The following is a 20,978-nucleotide window of genomic DNA, read 5'->3' as shown; positions in this document are numbered from 1 at the left end:
TATCTAAACAAGTTTCAACCATTTAGAAGTTGGGTTGATTCCAATGAGGCTAACTTTGATTGAACTTGCTATTACTTCCAACCTGTGCTATCCAACAAGAAATTTAGTTCCAGGATGCCTGGGTGGCTCAGTGGGTTAAAGCCTCTGCCTTCAGCTCAAGTTATGATCCCAGGGTCCTGGGATTGAGCTCCGCATCGGGCTCTCTGCTCAGCAGGGAGCCTGCTTCCCTGCTCCCCACTCTCTCTGCCTGCCTCTGCCTACTTGTGATCTCTCTCTGTCAAATAAATAAATAAAATCTTAAAAAAAAAAAAAAAAAAAAAAACCTTAAAAAAAAAAGAAATTTAGTTCCTCCTAGCTTGGCAGGCATCTAAGCCCTCCGAGTGTGTGAATCCGTTCTAACTCTGCTTCAACCCCTTATGAGGTTACAGACTTCAGCCCCACCTGTTTACCACAGTGCTTCCCAACATTTTTCACATTGAAGTACAAAGACAAAGTATTCAGCAACTTGAAGTAGAAGGATAAAACTGCTTACACATGACCCAAGGGGACAATGTATCAGCACATTTTTAACCCACCTGTCACATAGCTATGTGACTCCACGCCATCTGGGGACTTCATACCATTTATTGCATATGATATGTGCCACACTCCAGTACTTTTTACTCTACCCAAGAAGCCTCTCATTTTGAGGCTAAAGGAATCAGACCCTTGTTCTCTCCTGTTCTTACCTATAGAGAGCTAGAGAAACTCCACCCTTCACTTGAGCTCCTTTAAGAATGTCCACTGAACTAATAACACTACTAACCTAGAGGGGATAAATCCCCATTCCCTTACCTCCTGGCCCAGAGCTGGAAGAGAATAGACCAGATTCACAGTAAAACTGGTTTAAAAAAAAAAAAAAAAAGGTAAAATAAGCCCAAGAACTGGTATACTGCTTTCCCAAATACATTAATAAATAGGGCCTACATTAGGAGTCCAAGCATCATGGCTAGTATATGAGGTTTATTATTAAAAAAAAAAAAAAAAACTAGACTGTCACTCATTCAACACAGGTATTAACGAATGTCTACAATCTGCCAGGCACCGATAAATGGTTACTACAGAGGAAATATGAATAAAAGGCGCTCATGAAGCTCTTAGTCTCAGAGTGGGAAAGATGGTCATCAAAACAGAAACAAGATTAGGACCACAATACATACAAAAGAACATAGCTTTGAGAGGGGAAGTCCAAAGGAAAAGGTGGCACTAGAGAGGGTTTACAGAGGAGACATGAACTGGATCTGGAAGGATACATGCGCGTTTGCCAAGGGGATTGATGAGAAGGGGAATTTCCATGCAAAGAAGACAAAATACAGAAAGGCACAAAAGCAAGAACACATGAAGTCATTTGGTGACTAATGGAAAGGAAAAGATGCTTTACTTCTGCATACCCGTTAAAGTAAAATGTAGCCTGGGGATAATGGGGAATCACTGAAGAATTTCAGAGGGATTACATGATCTGATTTGTGTTTTGAGAAAAATGACTTTGGGGCCAGGTTTAAAGAAAAAGTAGATCAGGAAAAGGGATCAGGAACAGTCAGATCAGATCAGCAGAAGATTGCTCCAGTGGCCTAGGCCTTCACCACAGCAGTGATCAGAGATGGAAAAGAAAGGATAGGTTTAGAGACAGACCCCACCTCATCTAACAACTGAGTGGATACAGGAATTAAGAGAAGAAAGGAGTCAGATTGCTCCAAAGATAATAGCTTGAGCAATTATCAAATCAATGATACCATTACCTTGAGTAGGAAAAAAGGTATAGGGAGGAGTTAGATAATAATTTTTCTTTTTGACATGTTGAGGCTGAGACACTTACGAGGCATTCAGGTATGTATGTCCACTATGCAGGTGGAAATCTGAATCTAGAATTTAGGAGACAGAAGCTTCCGAAGATCTAGGTAAGGAGACCACTAGGGGCATGCAGCAGCTAAAGCCATGGGTGAATACAGCATTTTAGACAGGAAACAGAGAACAGGAAGGGGAAAAAAAAAAAACTAGGGAGAAAAAAAAAAACTAAGAAAACAACATGAGGAATGCCCACACTTAAAAGTCAGAAGGAAGAGGAAACAGCAAAGTGTGGCCAGAGATACCCAGTCAAGGGAGCAGAATGAGGAAGAGAGTGATGTCAAAGAAGCCTATGGAGTGTTCAATAGGGTTGACTTTCCCTAAAAGTCAGAGGTTATTAGCGAGTTACTGACTTCTTTCAAGGAGTCAGAGACCCCAAAGTATGCATACTCTCTCAACTTTTTCAAGAAACTTGAAAGGAAAAGAAGACAGCAATTTAGAAAGGAGAAAGGGCTGTGCTTTTTGCAGCTGGACAGTTCAAGCACTAAGAGGAAGATACAAGTAGAGAAGAAATACTGAAGACTTAGAATGGAACAAAAGGACAGGGGAAAGAATCATTCTTCATATGGAGTAAACTGGGCTGTGATACAAATTCTGGAGAGGAAATGTTTAAGCATGACCTCTATTTCCTCTGTGAAATCTGATGCAAATTCACCTGTTATCCCTTAAGGACAGGCATAATGAAAGAGTAGCAGCTTAAAGAAAGTACCAATACTGGTCAAAGTGAGGTACTGCAGTAAGAGCTTCACATTCACCATCACACTCAATCCTCACCACAATCCTATGAGGAGGCATGATTATTATCACCATTTTACAGATGAACTAAAGATAAATTAAGTAACTTGCCCAAAATCACACAGAACTAAAATTTGACAGAATCAAACTGACAGAACCAAAATTTCAACCTAGGAAAGGTGGTTTGGAGAGCTCCTGTTCTTAATCTCTGTATGACAAAATAAATCATTTGCTATTCATAATACCGGATACACTGGTAGTGCAGGCATTCTAAAAGATTGCAGGGAGGTAACACCAGGGCTTCCACTCGTCTTCTGCCTCCAATTCCAGTGCTCCTTCCATAATGATGACAAACTATGACTAACAGAAGCTGCTGACCACGAGAAAAGCATTCCACTGCCAATCCATGACCTTTGAGCCCCAATATTAACACCCTCCTTCAGAAAGGAATCCCCTACACTCCAGTGAAATGCAGGGTAGGGAAGGAGGCCTTCCTTAACCCTGATCTGAGGCCCTCTGGGAAAGTCCAACATGCTTTACCAAGGTCTCCAAGTGACAAAAGACTTGGGTTAGTCTAACCCTGGAGAGAAATCATTCCCCCTAATGAGTGAGGCAGGTGGAGGTTAAGGAGCTTTTTAAACCTGTTGAGCATCTTGGAGCTAACAAACAAACAGGCTGCCTGGCCAACCACAGGTAAGCATGTTCTTAGAATAGACAGTTAACAAGTTATTAGAAGGAAAGTACCCTTCTAATTCAGTTTCTCTGAGAAGCCTGAGCGGGATCAGCCAACTACATTCTCTATCCCCATCCGCCACTCCCCACTGTGAAATAAGAACTTTAGGAAAACAGCCCAGGAGTAGGTAGGGTGTTACCTGACTGCATATCCAAGGTCGCCTGCAATTTAGGGGGGCAGTAGATAGCATTTGCTGTAGTTCGAGCAGAAGTTAAGGCAGCTCGGGCTTTCGGCAGGTTGCTCAGGGCATGGTATGTTTTGCTTTCTAAAAGCTGTACTTCCACCAAAAGGGCTTTGTCATCCATCTTTTTCAACTCCCGCAGCAGCTGAGAACCTGGAGCAGGAAAAAATACATATCCTTTGTTAGCCATAATCTTAATACTGTAACATCTCACTCTCCCACCCTCACAAGAACACTCAGGATAAAGAAAACTGCCTGAACTCATAGAGGGGGTCTATCTGCAAGCATTCAATTTTTTTTTTTTTACTGATGTGCTATCTTCCCAAAGAGAAACAGATCTCTTTGAAGTTTTCAGCATACTAATGACAATATTAGAGCCAAAAGTCCTATAAGCTTCCTCCGAAGATTTGAATACAATGAGAATCTCCACCCAGAACACGCTGAAACTAGTTATCTGGTTCAGACAGCCACTCAATCTCATTCTCTTCCTGTCTAGCAATCATACAACTACATACGAAATGGCAGCCACTAAGGTTGGAGGAGGAAGGAAAGAATTCTGGACATGCGAATGCTCTCCAAATACACCTTCTTCCCATCTCAGATGAGAAAATCAAATTCAAACAGACTTGCATCATATATAAAAATTAACTCAAAATAAATCAAAGACCTGAATGTAAGAGCTAAACCCATAAAACACAGGAGTAAATCTTTGTGATCTGCGATTAGGCAATGATTTCTTAGGTATGATACCAAAAGCATAAACAATAAAAAAACAATAAATGGGACTTATGGGCACCTGGACAGCTCTGTTGGTTAAGCATTCAACTCTGGATTTTGGTTCAGGTCATGATATCAGGGTTGCTGAGATCAAGCCCTGCATCCGGCTCTGCGCTGGGCATGGAGTCTGCTTAGGATTCTCTCTCTCCCTCTCCCCACTGGCCCACCCTCTGCTTGCACTCATGCACGCATTCTCTCTCAAAAATAAAATAAGATTAAATTAAAAATAAAATAAAAATTAAAAATAAAAATTTTTAATTTATAAGAAATTAAAAGATAAATTAAAAATAGGCTCTAAATAATAAATAATAATTAAAAATAAATGGATTTTAAATTAAAATATGCCTCAAAGGACATTATTCAGAAAGTGAAAAAGCAATTCCTAAAATCGAGAAAAAAATTTGCAAATTTTTTTGCAAAAATTAAGGGACTTTTATCCAGGATAAACAATAAAAACACAAACAATCCAACTAAAAAATAAGCAAAGGATTGGATAAACACTTTTCCAAAGACATACAAATGACTAAAAAGCACATAAAAAGATGCTCAACATCACCAGTCATTAGGGAAATGCAAATCAAAACCACAATGAGATACCACCTTCACCCCCACAAATATGGCTAAAACAAAATGTGACATACCCACCCAATGGATATTCAGCAATAAAAGCAAATACAGTAGTGATACACACTACAACATGGATAAACCTTGAACACATGCTAAGTGAAAGATGTCAATCACAAAGACCATGTATTATATGACTCTATTTATAGGAATTGTCCAGAACAGGCATATCCACAGAGGCAGATTAGTGGCTGCCTGACAGGGGAGGGAATAATGGGAATGATAACTAAGGGGTACATGGGTACAAGGTTTCCTTTTCAGAGTGATGAAAACGTTCTGAAATCAGATCATGGGGATGAATATACAACTATCTATGAATATACTAAAAACCATGGGATCATACATTTTTAAAAGGGTGAATTTTATGGTCTATGAATTACATCTCAATAAAACTGTTATGGTGGGGCTGGCTGGCTTAGTCTGAAAAACATGTGACTCTTGACTTCAGGATTGTGAATTCGAGCCTCACACTAGGTGTACAGATTAATTGAGCAAATAAAACAACAACAACAACAACAAAAACAAAAACCACTTTTTTTTTTAATGCTACTATTTGTTTGAACCAAATGAAATGCCATTTTGCAAGATAAAAACTGAATATTGGCAATTTTTTCAACTTAATATATCATAAGAAGCCATGATCTTCCATCCGGAGAAAATAGTCCAAATCTACCAATTAAAAAAAAAAGAAAAAGAAAAAGCAGCAGGCAAAAATGACAGGGTGTTCAAAGGCCACACAGGGAAAGGTTTTAGTCAGCCCACTCTAGCCACCATATACATTTGTACCAATTTATTTCTTGAGTTACAGTGTAATTATAAACAAGTATAATAAACATAATAGTAAAACACGTGCAGTTAGACCCTTTGGTTTTCTAAATTTGATAGATTAACTCTGGTTAGTTACTTAAAACTTGCAAATGGCATTTCTCCATGACAGAGTCAGTAAATGCAAAGCCACTTTAAATCCTTAGAAGTAGGCAGAACATATATTATTAATATGTAACCATTAAGAGTGGCCAGGTTCAGAATATATTTATTTAGCCAGCTAAGATGCCTTATTACTTTCTACCAGCTTACTTACCCAAATGCAATGCTTCCTGGTACCTCTTGGTATCAAAGTACAAAGACACCAGTCTTGCCTAGGAAAGAGAAAAGGCATTGACTGATAGAAAGAAAGAAAAAAGCCAAAGAAAGAAATCAAAGATTGACAGTCACAGAACTCTTACTGTTGAATATACAAGTTCTGGAGAGAGCACCAAATCTAGCCTAAGCAACACTACAGTCCATCTGCCACGATGGTCACCGTCTATGATGTTTACGGGGCTGCTGCTTACTTCTCTGAGCCACACAAGCAAGTATTCTCATGAGCGGAACTATTATCAATAATCTTTGGGTGCCTGGCTAAAACAAAATTACTGAAAATACTTTTGACCAGAATGGTATTACTTGCATTCACAGTCAATCTAATGCCTAGAGACCTGAAAGCAGCACTAATGTAGGCACATTACCTCCAAAGCTTGGCGTAAGAAAGTTCGTTTCTCTGATTTGGCCCATTCGATGCACTCTAAACACAACTCGACCTGCAACAAAGAGACAACACAAGCAATATTATGTCCTCACATTCTTCCTAAAAACCTCGCTTTGGAGAACAGCTTTAATTCCCTCCTATATAATATCCATGTTGCTCTACTTAATGTCTCAGGGGACATGCCTTAATCTACAGTATCTCACTGTGTAATGGCTATATCATAATGGAGAACCAACTCGGCATTTTACACAGAAAGTATCGTTGCACTTAAGAACTGTGTTCTTTTGAAAAAGAGCTTCCTCTCCAAGATTCCTCTTCTACCTTCCCAAGATGGACCCATAACTTTCAACATCTATACCCTGAAATACAGATTTCTACAATGGCTGAGAAATCTTTAAAGCAGAAATTTCTCCCTAAATAGCTGCAAATAGTAATGGCGATGTGTTAATATGAACCCATTGGTAATAAAGGTAGCAATTCTCAGCCTAAGCACAAATGCCTTGTTCCTAACAGTTGCCTGTAACACTCAAAAGGCCCAGCTGGCTCTTCCCTTTCTGATACTAAGTGCAGCTAACCAATTCATCACCACAATACAATACACTTAGCATGTATTAAAGGGAATAAAAAGAAATTACAATTAGCCTAACACTTAAAAGGGCTTTAAGACTTTATTTTAAACTGCTTTATTTTAAACTTTATTTTAAACATCATAGTCAAAAAAGAAGTCTGCAAACTTCTTCTTTTGCTTCATGCCATGAAACCAGCACCTGGCTGGTTCAGTTGGTAGAACGTAAGACTCTTGATCTCAGGATTGTAAGTTCGGGCCCCTTAACTCAAACTAAATGTTTGGAGCAGAGCCTACCTAAAAACATAAATGAATGAATAAAAAAAAAATAAAGGTGCTTTGAATCCCCAGTTCTATCTGCCACCCAAGCAGTGAGATAATATGCAAAGTAACTGACTTAAAGCAGTGTTCAATGCTAGATGGTCTACATGCCATCAGGTATTTGTAACATATTAGCTTTGAGAAACTACATTTTAAAGTACTGCAGATCTGGGCACCTGGGTGGCTCAATGGGTTAAAGCCTCTGCCTTCAGCTCAGGTCATGATCCCAGCATCCTGGGATCGAGCCCCACATCGGGCTCTCTCCTCAGCAGGGGGCCTGCTTCCCTCCCTTCCTCTCTCTCTGCCTGCCTCTCTGCCTGCTTGTGATCTGTCAAATAAAAAAAAATAAAAATAAAAAATCTTTAAATAAAAAGTACTGCAGATCTTTTATCACTTTTGTTACTGCAAGTTTTATATTAAGATTCCTAATCAGAGCATAAGATTAAAAAAAAAAAAAAAAAAAAACTAAACTTTCTGCTACAACAGATCTTAGTTGCAGTTAGATCACCAACTAACTGCTGATACAACAGATCTTTACATATATCCAAAGTTCTCTAAGGGAGATGTTATAAGCACATATAATTCAAATTGACAGATCTTCTGCCTTTAGATCCCAAGTCCAAGCTCAGTAAATAAACAGATGACATTACATGGTATTTGGAGGATTCACCAGTGAAAGACTCAAAGGAACCTTTATAACTCACTGAAGCCCCCTGGTGGCTACTTAATCTCCAGCACTAAACTCAACCAACCTAAAAATTTTACAAAAACTAAATTAAAAGCAAGCCAACCACAATTTCAAAGTTTTGAGTTATGTTCTGAAAAGCAAAATTCCAAGTAAGATCTCTGTTCCTGATGTGAATGGAACTGAAAACACTTTGCTGAATGTGTTTAACAACAAAAATACAAGAGTCCTTAGTCCTAATGTGTCTTTGGAGGGCTAAGAAATGCTTACCGTCCCAGTTCTACCCAGGGAGCTTTTTTAAGAATATAAAAATGGATGCAGAGGCTCCTGACTCAGTAGTCTGGAATAGAGCCTGGCCACTGAGCTGCAGCTCTCTAGTTGAGAAAACACTGAACTCTACTCCATCATCTCAACTGTCCCCATTTCCCGAGTCCAGATGTGAAGTGACTCACTCAAAGTCACATACCAGCTGCTAGGATCAGAACTTGACCCAGTGCTTCTCCAACACTCTTGTTCAGGTCCATCTGTTATCCATTACTGGGTGCATGATTTGCACTATCTAGGACTTTAATTGGTAAAACCAGCACCTCAAATTTAAGGAAAAATTTTGAAGGCCACTGGCCTTGCTACACAACTATTTTTTTTTTTTTTTTGGCTTTGTGCTTTGTTAATGCAGATAATGACTAATAAAGAGGATAAGAATATTTAAGAAGCCACTGCTTCTGGAGAAACATCTTATTTGAGCACAAAAGCTTGAAGTGACAGAAATCAAACATTTAAGTTTATTTTGTTTTTTTAAAGATTTTATTTATTTTGACAGAGAGAGAGACTGCGTGCAAGCACACAAGCAGGGGGAGCAGCAGACAAAGGGAGAAGTAAGCTCTCCGCAGAGCAGGGAACCTGATGTGGGGCTCGATCCCAGGACCCTGGGATCGTGACCTGAGCTGAAGGCAGACACTTAAAAGAATGAGCCACCCAGGCACCCAAGATGTTTAAGTTTTAAATCGATACACTTAACCATTTTTTAAAATGTCTTCAATAACTAGATCTGTATGGAAGAATAATAACTACTAGTCCAAGTTTTAAATTCTCCAGCAAACTCCTTTATTCCATGGAAATAACTGTTTCAGTAATGGGATTGGATGTAAGGTTTCTTTAAATGTGCTACTGTGGTGTCAGGTGGATACACAATGCCAAAAATGGCTTCCCCTGGGCAACTACCCAGAGATCCCTGAAAGGTAAGGTTAGTTTTGAAATTCCAGTTCACCATTTGGCAAGTGTCTGGCTCAGTCCCCTCTTCAACCTGTTCCTCTACCCCCCACTACTTTACCAACCGGCCCATCCTCACTCTCCCACCCACCCTCTTACCTCACACATGCTCCTCCCTTTCTAGGCTGCAAACCTCAATGCTGCAATTCACTCAATCCTAACCTGATTCCTACCACCTACTGGAATATAGCAAGCTAAAAACTGTTTTGGAGATCTATCCGACCTACGGTTAGTCCCTAAACAGAAACAGGCAAGGAAAATCCCCTCCTCCATCCTCTTGGGTACCAAACTCCCCAACACAAAACTCCTAGCTCTCTTAACAGTGTCTGCAAACTTCTTCTTTTGCTTCATGCCATGATACTATCATGACTTGATTCCCTATCCTTTCCCATCGCTCAAAGAATTTTTCAAACAACTCAGAATGTTTCAAGAGGAACATGTAGCTCCAATTTCTCCAAGTCAGAGACCCTGAGTCACCTAGAGAAATGTAGTAACACTTAGGCTTATTTCTCAATTCAATAAATTTATGTCTTAATTCAACAAAGTATCTCCTAGGCATCAAACATGGGGAAGCATCGAACATGGCGTTATCCCTACATCCCTCTAACAAACATGAGTTCTGTAGCTCCTCTGGGCCAACCTACTCTAAGTGCCAAGGAGACGGCATGGGACGGGACAGAATAGCTATCTTCATGGAACTTCTGAGGAGAAAACAGGTATTAAAAAGGAAAATAAATATGAAGAAAGGTAAAGCAGACTGAATATTTTAGATGGGAGGGCCTAACCAGACACAGAGCCACATGAAAAAGGCCAGTAAATCCCACTAGCCAATTATAGGAGAGCGCTGAATTCTGATTTAAGGGACCTCCACAAAGGAACAGGAGAACTGCTCATTACACAACTGCAATTCCATCCACTGAGTCAACTCTATGCTACGGAAAGGGACAAATTCCAGAGACTTCAGTGTGTAATGGAGCAGCTTTGATAATTAACTCTTTCTGCCTAAAAAGTTCCAAGGAACATGTATCAGTCTGTCTCAAACTAACATTTTTTGGTCAGCACATTATAAGGCATCCCATTTCAAACAAAAGATGGTGTTGCTTTTTCATGAGAACAAAGTATAATCTTTAAAAAAAAAAAAAGTTAGGGTTAAATAAGACTAAAATCCCGTTAAAGTCATTTTTTCTTTTTTATTCTTAAAAATAATTCTAATGCTTTGGTTCCAAAGACAGACATCTAAATATTAACTCTTTTTGATCTACTATAATGAAACATAGTTCGGCCACAAATGTGAAAACTTTCCTACAAATGAATTTTTCTACAAATGAAGTAAGTTTATGGTGTTTAAACTAGGCCTCAAAGAATCATTAAGGCAAGAAGGCAGATTTTACAGACCTGATTTCAAAGTGGAATCTATATGTCCTAGATTTCTGAAATTCCTCATTATTTACTCGGAAAGCTACTGTGCCCTTTCATACTTTTTACTTGTACACTCACAGAGGCCAGAGCAAACAATCAGACATATAACCAGCCAGCTATTCCTACCCCGTCCTTATATTTCCTGACATTTTATATATTTATCGCCTGCCTTCCTCTTTAAAATATAACGCCCATGAGAATACTGACTGTGTTTCTACAAATGTATCCCCAATATATGTAACAGTGTTTAGCACACTGCCTGCACTCAGTGAATATTAAGCAATGTATCTATAGGAAAGACAACTATGGTCTTTCTACCAACAGTATCCTGCTTGAATCTGCTGCTTCTTACAGAGTACGTTTTAACTTTGGTAGTGTCTCCTCCTGAACTGCAGAAAATATAGCTATCTTCAAAAAGTTCACAAGAGGCTCCCTGATTCCAAAGAGGCACTCTTCTGAATGGTTCAGGGTCTGGTCTGAACTCGTAGAGGACATGTACAGGTACACCGGAGTCACTTCTGCACACATGAGACACAAACAGATGGATGCTCACCCCTCCATAAAGGCATATATGCAGTACAAAACACGCCAAGAAGGGATGCCACAGACTTATTTTGTGCTCACGAAGAGCTTTGCGACACAGAATGAAAGGTACCACAGACACAGAAAACATTACAAAGGTGTGGCAATACAATACCTCAAAGACAAGAATCAGTTTGTGACCCTGATGTAATGAGGATTCCAGGGACCACTGACAATCTCCACTTACAAAGCAAAGCATGGAACAGACCCAAAGTATCAAATGCCCTGTAACAAAGAGAAACTGACATGATAAGTCCTGAGCTGTCCTCCCAGCTGTCCCTTCCACATTAGTACCACAGTGCAGGCAGGCATTGCTTTCACTGAAACACTTTTTTTTCCATATCGTCTACCTTCTGCCTTTAAAGTAGCTTACCTCCTGCCCTGTAGCTGCTTCCATATCAAGAAACAGATCAAGAAGAGATCGGACCAGGCGAGCTGCCTTAGCCTTGCTGATGGAATTCAAGAAGGGTCGCACATACTTCAGGAGTCCTCCAAGCTCTGTGTGGAAGGCAATTCAGAAAAGAAAAAGTAAGTATCAATATTAGAGACAAAATACCCATTAAAATAGTGACTCAAGATCATAAAATCCATCCTTATGTCACTGCAATCATCCTAAATGATGTATAGTAGGAATTTAAAACATCCTTAGCAGGTAACAGGGTAGCAAAAATGAGTAAGCAATAGATACTAAATTTGTATTCCATTCTGCACTCAGCTACTGGAGTACTATGAGGGCCCTGGGAAAATCTCACGTCTCTTGGCCTCATTTACCCATCTTAATGAGAGATAAACAGCAAAGTACTCATGGTCTCAGAGCACAGTTTTCTAGAACATTAAATATGTTGTGCCTCTGACACCTGAGGTAAAATCACTTCCTCACAACCGGTAAATTCGATGAGGTTATGGGAAGGGTGTTTTGTGGTTGTTGCTGAATTTCCAAGTCCACCGTAGCAGCTCCCCCTTAAACAGATGAAGATGTTCAATTCCAGGGTCCCTTTTCCTCCCCTCCCGAAGTTCTCCCCAGTTTAGCCTTATAGCAATAGCACTTTCCTGGCACCGAATAAACTTTTCACAGAAAACTTAGGGTGTTTTCTCCATTTATCTGTAAGGCCTGAGTCTTAAACTATGAACAAAAAAGGAATCTACCACAGAAGTTTTCTTCCCCTTGTATAGGAAAAAAAGGTGACAAGTCATTTTAAGGGAGCATCTTTAGAAACAAGAGTAAAAATGAGAATATTCCAACTCGTTAACTACGGAAGTACTTTTGGAATGTAGGTTACAATTACTTTAGTGCCACCACCTCTTTAATATTCTCCAATTGTGGACTCACCCTCCTGAGGATTCTAATTCAGGGCAAGCAAACCTCCCCCTCCTGAGAATGCTAATTCAGGGTCCTGAAATCCTCATCTGCCTGAACAGTCACAGGATGCCTGAGACTGTGTCAGGTACGAAAGGAACTTAAACAGTGAAAAAGTTCATCTTTTCCTTCACTCCCCAGTACTCACCTTTGATTCCACTAAGATTTTCCCCATTCTGCCCCTCCACTCACCCCTGCATAAACTAGACATGTGTCTGCTTTCACACCTTGTTTCTGCTGCATTCCCATGCAGAATTTCTCCCCCATCTTCTCGACCTATGTAAATCTCAGATGTCCTTTTAGGCCCAGCAAAAGTCCTATTATGTCTTCCAAACCAACTCCAGGCTGCACTGATTTCTCCTTCTCAAATTCTTTTTACATTTGTACAAATTTTAATTATACAATCACAGCTTTTTAAAAGTAGTTTAGTACAATGTCCCTTCTCCCACAGTATTTCCTACTATGCTAGAACAATTCTGAACAATCTCTAATGACAGAATTGTTCAGAAAGCAGACTATTCGAATGTTAGTCAAACCAAACTGTTCTTTTTTTAAGACCCAAGCCTTTACCCTCCTTCTACATGGTTTCAAATTTCTCAAGACAACTATCTTTTATACCTCCTTAATTTTCCCTTTCTCCAAGCTAAACATCTTTAGCTATTTCAACTGTTCCTCCAATGTTCTGGTTTCTAGATTCCTTGTCATTGAATGAACTCTAGTTTGCAAACATACCATCCGTAGTACCCAGAACTGAAAACAATTCTCCAGGTAGGGTCTGACCAGTAGAATCATCGCCTGATTCTCTTGATCTGGCCACCACAGGTAACACATGATAGCCTACCTCCTTTTCTCCAATAGCACTTTATTAAAGTCTTTTTTGTACAGACAAGTAATTCCTCATCTTCCTCTGTTTTGATAAATACTTTTAAGTAAATAATTTTATACTTACCACATTGAATTTAATCTTGCTGGCTTTGGCAATAACTCTGAATCTTAATTCTGTCCTCTACTGTACTGAGTCATCTACAAAAAATAAGCAGGCCTTCTGAAATGGCTTTAGCTATAATGCCAGAGGCTGACCAGAAGAACAAGGACAGATCCCTATGACATGATGCTAGAGACTTCCCTCTAGGTTGACAAATGATCTTCATACCCTGTATATCTCATTAATATTATGGCCAATGTTCAAATGCCTTGCTTACATCAGGTATGTAGTCTGTATCATTCCTCTAACCCAGAGGTTGGCAAACTTTTTCTGTGATGGACCAGATAGTAAATATTTTCAGCTTTTTGGGAGATGTGGTCTCACTGGCAGATACTCAACTCAGCCACTGCAGTACAAAAGCAATCATAGACAGTAAGTAAACAAATGGGTGTGGATGGGTTCCAAAAAAACTTTATTTACAAAAACAGCTGGCGAGCTGCTGTCTGTGGAGCCCTGCAAATCTACTTGTCTGATAAGGCTAACCAAAGAGAATGAAGGGGAGTTTAAAATAATCTTTTCTTAATAAACCCACAGTCTTAAGTGATTAAAACCTACTTAACCAATAATCTGTCCCAGATATTAGTGATTACCAGTTTAAAGGGTCTAGAAATTATTCTTTCCATTATCTTCATGCAAAGTAAAATAACGTTTGCCCATCCTCAGTTTCCTTAATACTTCTCCATCCTCCATGACTTTTCTCAGAATAATAATAGTGGCTCTATAAATATATCTGCTAGAACTATGCTTCTGATATTAAAAGACGGAAACTGTTAGAGCCTAGAGACTTGAACTTATTTAAAGAGCCTATCTGCTCTTTCCTCTCTCTTTCTCATTTTTTTTCTATCCTTTTCTTTTTGAAAATCATTTTCCTTCCTGGAAAAGGCTGAAGTGACACATGAACTAAGCAGCCTGCCTTTAGCTCTAGCACCTGCTAGTTACAGTATTTGCTCCAAGCACTGATAGTGTTATTCTTCTTATTCCAACAAAGAAATAAATGACCTCTTAGTTGCCAAAGACTCGGTCCACTTTTCATTTCAGTCTATTGTTGCTATTCATTCTTGGTTTTATTCCGTTTCTTTCCATTTTCATACAACCTAAATAATTTTTAATTCCCAAAGAATCATACTGCCTTATTAAGATTATTTACAATTACACGACCCGAACTTTCTTTTTAGAAGGTCACAGAACTTGGGCGCCTGGGTGGCTCAGAGCATTAAGCCTCTGCCTGCCACTTGGGTCATGATCTCAGGGTCCTGGGATCGAGGCCCGCATCAGGCTCTCTGCTCATCGAGGAGCCTGCATCCCCTATCCCGCCCCACACCCCCGCCTGCCTCTCTGCCTGCTTGTGATCTCTCTCTCTCTGTCAAATAAAAAAATAAAATCTTCAAAAAGAAAAAAAAAAAAAAGGTCACAGAACTCAAAACAATCCTTTCAGAATCTCGAGCTATGAAATCTGCAGATCCTGAGCCTAGCCATCACGTCTGATGATGCTCAGCACCACCTTCAACCACTATTATGCATCAAACCTTGCCTCATTCACTGATCCCCAAATGACTGCTGTAGGTCAGAGACCTTATCTTATATTTTTTTAATGGAGTACTTAGCACAGTGCTAACTATATATTAAGTGCCTAAAAAAACAAAGTTGAAGATTAATGGAATAGACATATTTTCTGTTCTCAGGGAACCAAAATTCAAAGGAAACAATATAAACCTATCAATTATGAACAGCAAAGTGGGGTACAAGACTTCCTTAGAGTTTCTACAGTATATACCTATACTCATCAAACTCTTTCTTAGAAAACAAGGACAAATGACCTAGAAAAGTTGTTAAAAGTCCTTATGATTCACCTGTTAAATTCCAATAGGTTTAGCTATATACTTCTCAACTTCTCAGGTACTGAGTCACAAAAAAGGGAGGGGCAAGGAATAAGGAGAGGGCAAAGCATAAAATAGGAATTTCAAGCAAAACAGTTAACATTTTTGGATAAATTTTTGAAGTACTGACCATACTACATGCTACTTGCAATTATCCATGCTACTGGAGGAAAACAGGTATTTGGAAATTTAAACAACAGAAAAGTCTTAAATCACTTTATCTGACTATCTAATTCTTTCAGGAAAATCACCTTATTAATTATATTTTGTATGGACCAATGATCAAAACTATTATGCAATCCCAAGCTCACACTAACTGACAGGCAAAAGGAATCCATAAATATGTTACATAGGAGGGAAGTCAATCTAAAATGAAAAAAACAGGGACACCTAGCTGGCTCAGTCAGAAGAGCATATGATTCTTTATATGAGGGTCAAGTTCGAGCCCCATGCTGGGTATAGAAATTACTAAAAAAATAAATAAATAAACTTAAAAAAATAATTAAAGTGAAAATCTCAGCACTGACCACTGATAATGCGTTAAGTGATTAACTATGGAAAGTATGAACCATTACACCATAAGGCCTCAAGCACTGAAGTAGGACAAATTGGTTCAAATCCTGGCTCTTCCACGTACTAGATGAGTGACCTTGGATCAGTTATTTAACTCTTCTGTGCTCTGTTTCCGCAGGTGTAAAATGGACAACAGCATCCACATTACTGAGTTGTTTTGAAGATGCAATAAACTAAATCATTTTTGTGCTTAAAATAGTAACTAGTTGACAGCACTTAAAAACTGTTTTATTATAGATATTTTTAAATACTTTAAATAAAATTCAAAAACTACATAAACATATCCTCCCAACTGAATACATCTTTATACAATGTTAGTCATCCTTAATTGCGAAAGATCTTAGTTCGTAAGTTCAAGAAGTTTCACTAACTTGTACCTCTTGGATACAGTATTATTTTGGGGAAAGTAAATCATGAGGTCCCTTACCCTAGCTTAATCCATTCTAAATTAGGTAAGACCTAAATTCACTTTAAAGTTGACAAAAATCATCCATTTTAAGCTTAAGCTTCTCTAAATACTATTACCACCTTACTCAAAGGCCTTCCTGGTCTCTTACTTCAATGACTCTTATTCCAAGGACACACCAATCATCAGAGTATCACCTCAAGCCTAGAAACTCAACGATTCAATTACAAATACAATGTTTGGGCAATAACATGCACGAGGTCCCACGTAACAATGGAGAAATCTCGGGAAAGCTCTTTCCATTTAACATCTCACTTACTCTCTTAACAGAAAAAAAGGACATTCCATTGAATGTCTTACTCTGAATTGGTCTCTCACACTGAATTGGATGCAAAATCCCTAGTCACTTTCAAGTGGGGGGGGGGGGGCCTAAGTCGCTATCATTCTTAAATACATCAGAGCTGAAATCACTAAAGACAGCCGCTGCCCTTATGTAAGGGAACACAGTGAAAACTCAAATCACACAAAAACAAATCACAGAGATCACTATATCCCAACAGGAACAGGATCTCCTCTCACCTGCAGAAAACTGTTCGACGAAAGAACTGAATTTAAAGGTCCACCTAACTTCCTGCTAAAAAACTGAAGCTCAACAAGTTGATGAAAAAATGGAATTATACCACTAATAAACTGTGTGGATGCATTCCTATGTTCCTCTACTCCAATAGAAACTTGAAACTTTTCAAGTAAAAGAAAAAGCAACCCATTTGCATCACTTACCGGCAGCTTGTCCAGTCTTTGCCAAGAGAGACCCCAGTTCCAGGATACTCTGCTCTTTGACCTGCACTGCCTCCTCATCATTCTCTTGAATGTCACGCTTCACTGGGAGAGGAAAATGCAAACCTTCTTAAAATTCTGGTAAAAAATGAAGACTGAGGAAGATTTCACCCTCACAAGACCAATTACAAACTCAGTTACCAAAAGACACATTCTAGGGAGCTTAAAAAAAAAAAAATTCTTAAAAAAGTGAAATCATCTTGTAAGATATGTCCCATGTAAATTATAAAAATAGATTCCTCTCCAATTTTAAATGTGCCTTTTCATTCTATGAATCAGAATTCCCCTTACCCACATACAATGAGATTTCTGTCGTAGTCACTTGGTTAAAGCAAACATTCAAACAAGTTCTTCATATTGTGGTGATTAGCCCCATGTTAGGCACTTTGTTACTGAAAATATTAAACATGCCTATATGTTTACCTGCCACAAACTAAAATCAAAAGACCATCATTTACTGGTGACTAAAAAAGTCAAGAGTCTTTCAATAAACTTTAAGCACACCTCTAATGGAGTGCTTGGGGTAAGCAGTTCTACAAAGCCATTCAGGAAAAACAACTCAATCAAGGCTCCAGTGTGATCCTTAGGAGGGACTGTTGCTCTGTAATGGATCCTTAGGACGGACTGCTGCTGTATAATGGATTCAGGACCTGTTAAAATAACTTTGTGCTATCTGTCCCACTTTCAACTGTTAATAACTATTTTACCAAACACTGAATAACCTCTCCGAGTTTGCGGTGATCATTTTAGTGACCATCACTAGTTATCACTTCTCTTACAAAGCATCATGACTTGACAAAAACCAAGATTTAGATACTCCATAATGGAGTCCGGAAAAAGTAAGACTGTAACCATCATGACTCAAGCTTGCTCTAAGAGGGAAGCTTTCAGGGAACTCTCTCCTAGTGGAACCGGCAATCACAAAATACTCCAACTATAATGTTCATCATAATTTCACTTACAAAAGTCAAAAATTTAGGCACTTAGCACACACACAAAAAATCCATGCTTCTCACATTAGCATGTACTCCTAGAATAAAAAATATATACATATATATATGTATGTGACTGAGATGATGCTGGTTCTATAATTGTAACTGACTTAACTCAGGGTCAGAATTTCAGAATTAAAGACTTTCATTTAACAAAATCATCCATTCACAGATGCATCTTAGCCCCCACCTTCCCTTCCCCAGTACCCCCAAAGATAAAGACATCAAGCTCTTGTCATGGTCTTTTCTCCATGCAAGTCAGGAATACCAAAATTCAACAGACCAGGAAGTCAGCATAAAAGCCATCATCCTGGAGGTCCCACAGACACGTGCGTTCCTACGCTACTTGTTGATCCGATCTGAATCTTCTCAAGCTGCGTTAAAAAGATCACATTACCACACGTGCGGTGAAGAGCTAACCCATGCCCTAACTGAACCCTTTGCGACTTGAACATTAAAAGCCTTCTCGGTCATCACAAATTAATTTCTGTTCACACCTGAATCCCGGTGGCAACTTGTCGGAAGCGACTGGCTGGAGCTCCCGTTTCAGTTTTCCTGCGGTGTGCAAGGTGTAAGGCAATCTACTACAAACTGACTCTTCATTTGCTCTGGCAGTCCGCGGCCGACGCGTTCCCCGAGCTCCGCGGCTGACACCTCACTCCCCGAACTCACTTCCCACCTCTACCGGGGAGACTAGGACGATTAGTCACCTCCTCTAGCCGGGCGGTCCCATCTCGCTCTTACACCCTACACGGGGGCAAAGGGACGTCTCGGGCACCTCTTCAAACCAAATGCCAATCTGCGGTGGGTGTCCCCTCCGTATTTCCCACATTCAGAAAGAGACATCCCTTTAGCAGAGCCTTCCGCTGCGAGGCTGGGGAGAGGCAGCAGCTCTCAGGGTCCCGAGGAAGAAAACTCCAAGAGAAGAGCGAGCGCTCGCGCTGCCACCCGGAGCGGGCTGTGCTGATAACAACGGCGGGAAACGCTGTGTACAGCGGGTTTCGCCAAGGCCCTTCAACTCGAGGCTCTCAGTCCTGTTCGCGACAAGCCCGCCGGCCGGCACTGCTCGCGGTCCCGGGCCAGCCCGCACGGGCCAGAGCGGGGGCAAGGCTGGGGAGTGGTGGGGGCCCCGGCTCGGCCCACCCTCTCACTCCACGCGGAGCCCACCGTGAGTCAGCAGCCGGCAAGTGGACGCCGGGGCTGCCTCGAGGCGTCCCACCCGGGTGGGACCCAGGGGGCTCCAGGGAGCTGCGAGCGGCCTGTGCCCCCGGCCCGGCCCCCCTCACACACAGTGAGTCAGCAGCACCAGAGCCGGCTAGCCCGGCCCCGCTCCGTCGCCGCCGACCCACACAAGCCCAGCTGAGCCGGCAGGGTCAGAGAGGGGGCGCGGCGACCTTTACCGATGGAGTGGAGAATGTCGATGGAGGCCTCCCGGTCGGTGCTGAGTAGAGACTGGGCTCTCTGGAACTCCACCACCGCCGCCGCCGCCATCTTACCGCTTTCACACCGTCCCCGGCCGCGGCCGCCGACGCCGGAAACACACTCCCGGAAAGCCCGCCCTCGCCTCCCTCTTCCCCCCATGGCCCCCACCCTCCCGCTCCCAGAGCACTACGGGAGTTGTAGTCTTGCCGCCTGTCGGGGATTGAGGGGTGAGGGTAAGAGCTGGGGCGCCCGGGCTCGTGGGCGGCAAGCTCCCCAGCACCGCCTAGCGGCCAGCCCGCGAGTCAAAGAGGAGGTGCCTAAGCGTTGGAACCGAAGGCTAAGTCCCCACCCACCCCAAAAGAGGCCTCGTTACAGCAACTCTCCGAGCTCGCCCTTGAGAGGACTTTCGGAGCACCCGCCTAGGTATTCATTGAAAGCCGCTTGGCTTCCTTTGTCACTTCCACGTTTAACTATTCATTTGGGGCAATAAACGATCGCATTAGTGCTCACGATGTGGCAGACAAAGAATAGCAACATTCAAAGGCGTCCAAGCGTCTAACAACATCTCTCTCTTTCCCTCTCTTCACACACACACACACACACACACACACACACACACACACACACACTCACACGTACGTTGCAGGCTAGAATCCTACAGAATCCTAGCCAGCCTGTGATTAAACCCATCAGCGTCGGGGAGAACTGATGTTAGAAAGTGAAATACCATCTTTGCCGCATTCACTCAATAAACCCCTCTTGGGGGGGTCACGCGTTAGTCTAACAGCTACCTGGACTCCCCACTCAGAAAAGAAAAAAAAATGGATTTTTCTAATATTTCCACTTCCTTCAACTAAAATCACAGATACTGAAGGGCTGTCAAGTGAAAGGAGAAAAGACATTCTGTAGGACCACTGAGGGGTGAGCTTAAGGGAAGAGCTAAAAATATAGAGGCAGTTCAATATGAAGAAGATATTTCTCCGGTGAAGACAATCCGAAAACTGAATATGCTGTCCCCTAAAGGGACCTGGAGAGGGAACCAACGTTGCACTCTTCTGTGACTGGGTTAGGAAATTTATATATTTATCTTCTCTTATCCTTCCAACAATGTTCTGTGAAGAAGATGCTATTCACACTCCTTTCATAGGTGAGGAACCGGGTTTACCTAAAGTGATTTGGTGAAACTCATACGGTAATTGGCAGAGCTGAGATCTGAAAGTTAGGGA

The 20,978-nt window shown here is 40.9% G+C and overlaps 1 protein-coding gene across 1 annotated transcript in view; it reads right to left on the bottom strand.

Annotated features, from left to right (window-relative positions):
• PSMD11 (proteasome 26S subunit, non-ATPase 11) overlaps positions 1–19,881 on the bottom strand; it is a 28,502-nt gene extending 8,621 nt beyond the window's left edge. Inside the window, exons 1-6 of the mRNA XM_082707354.1 lie at positions 19,731–19,881; positions 17,282–17,383; positions 11,677–11,801; positions 6,443–6,514; positions 6,016–6,073; positions 3,492–3,686 (exon numbers count right to left, since the gene is read on the bottom strand). Of these exons, the coding sequence (XP_082563480.1) occupies positions 3,492–3,686; positions 6,016–6,073; positions 6,443–6,514; positions 11,677–11,801; positions 17,282–17,383; positions 19,731–19,821 (643 nt within the window). The 5' untranslated portion in view covers positions 19,822–19,881. The remainder of the gene's footprint in view (positions 1–3,491; positions 3,687–6,015; positions 6,074–6,442; positions 6,515–11,676; positions 11,802–17,281; positions 17,384–19,730) is intronic.
• Positions 19,882–20,978: the final 1,097 nt, after the last annotated feature.

Source organism: Mustela nivalis, assembly GCF_964662115.1.
Source record: "Mustela nivalis genome assembly, chromosome: 17".
Classification (NCBI taxonomy): domain Eukaryota; kingdom Metazoa; phylum Chordata; class Mammalia; order Carnivora; family Mustelidae; genus Mustela; species Mustela nivalis.
The sequence above is the reverse complement of the archived record's forward strand: the minus strand, read 5'-3'. Positions and strand labels throughout refer to the sequence as shown.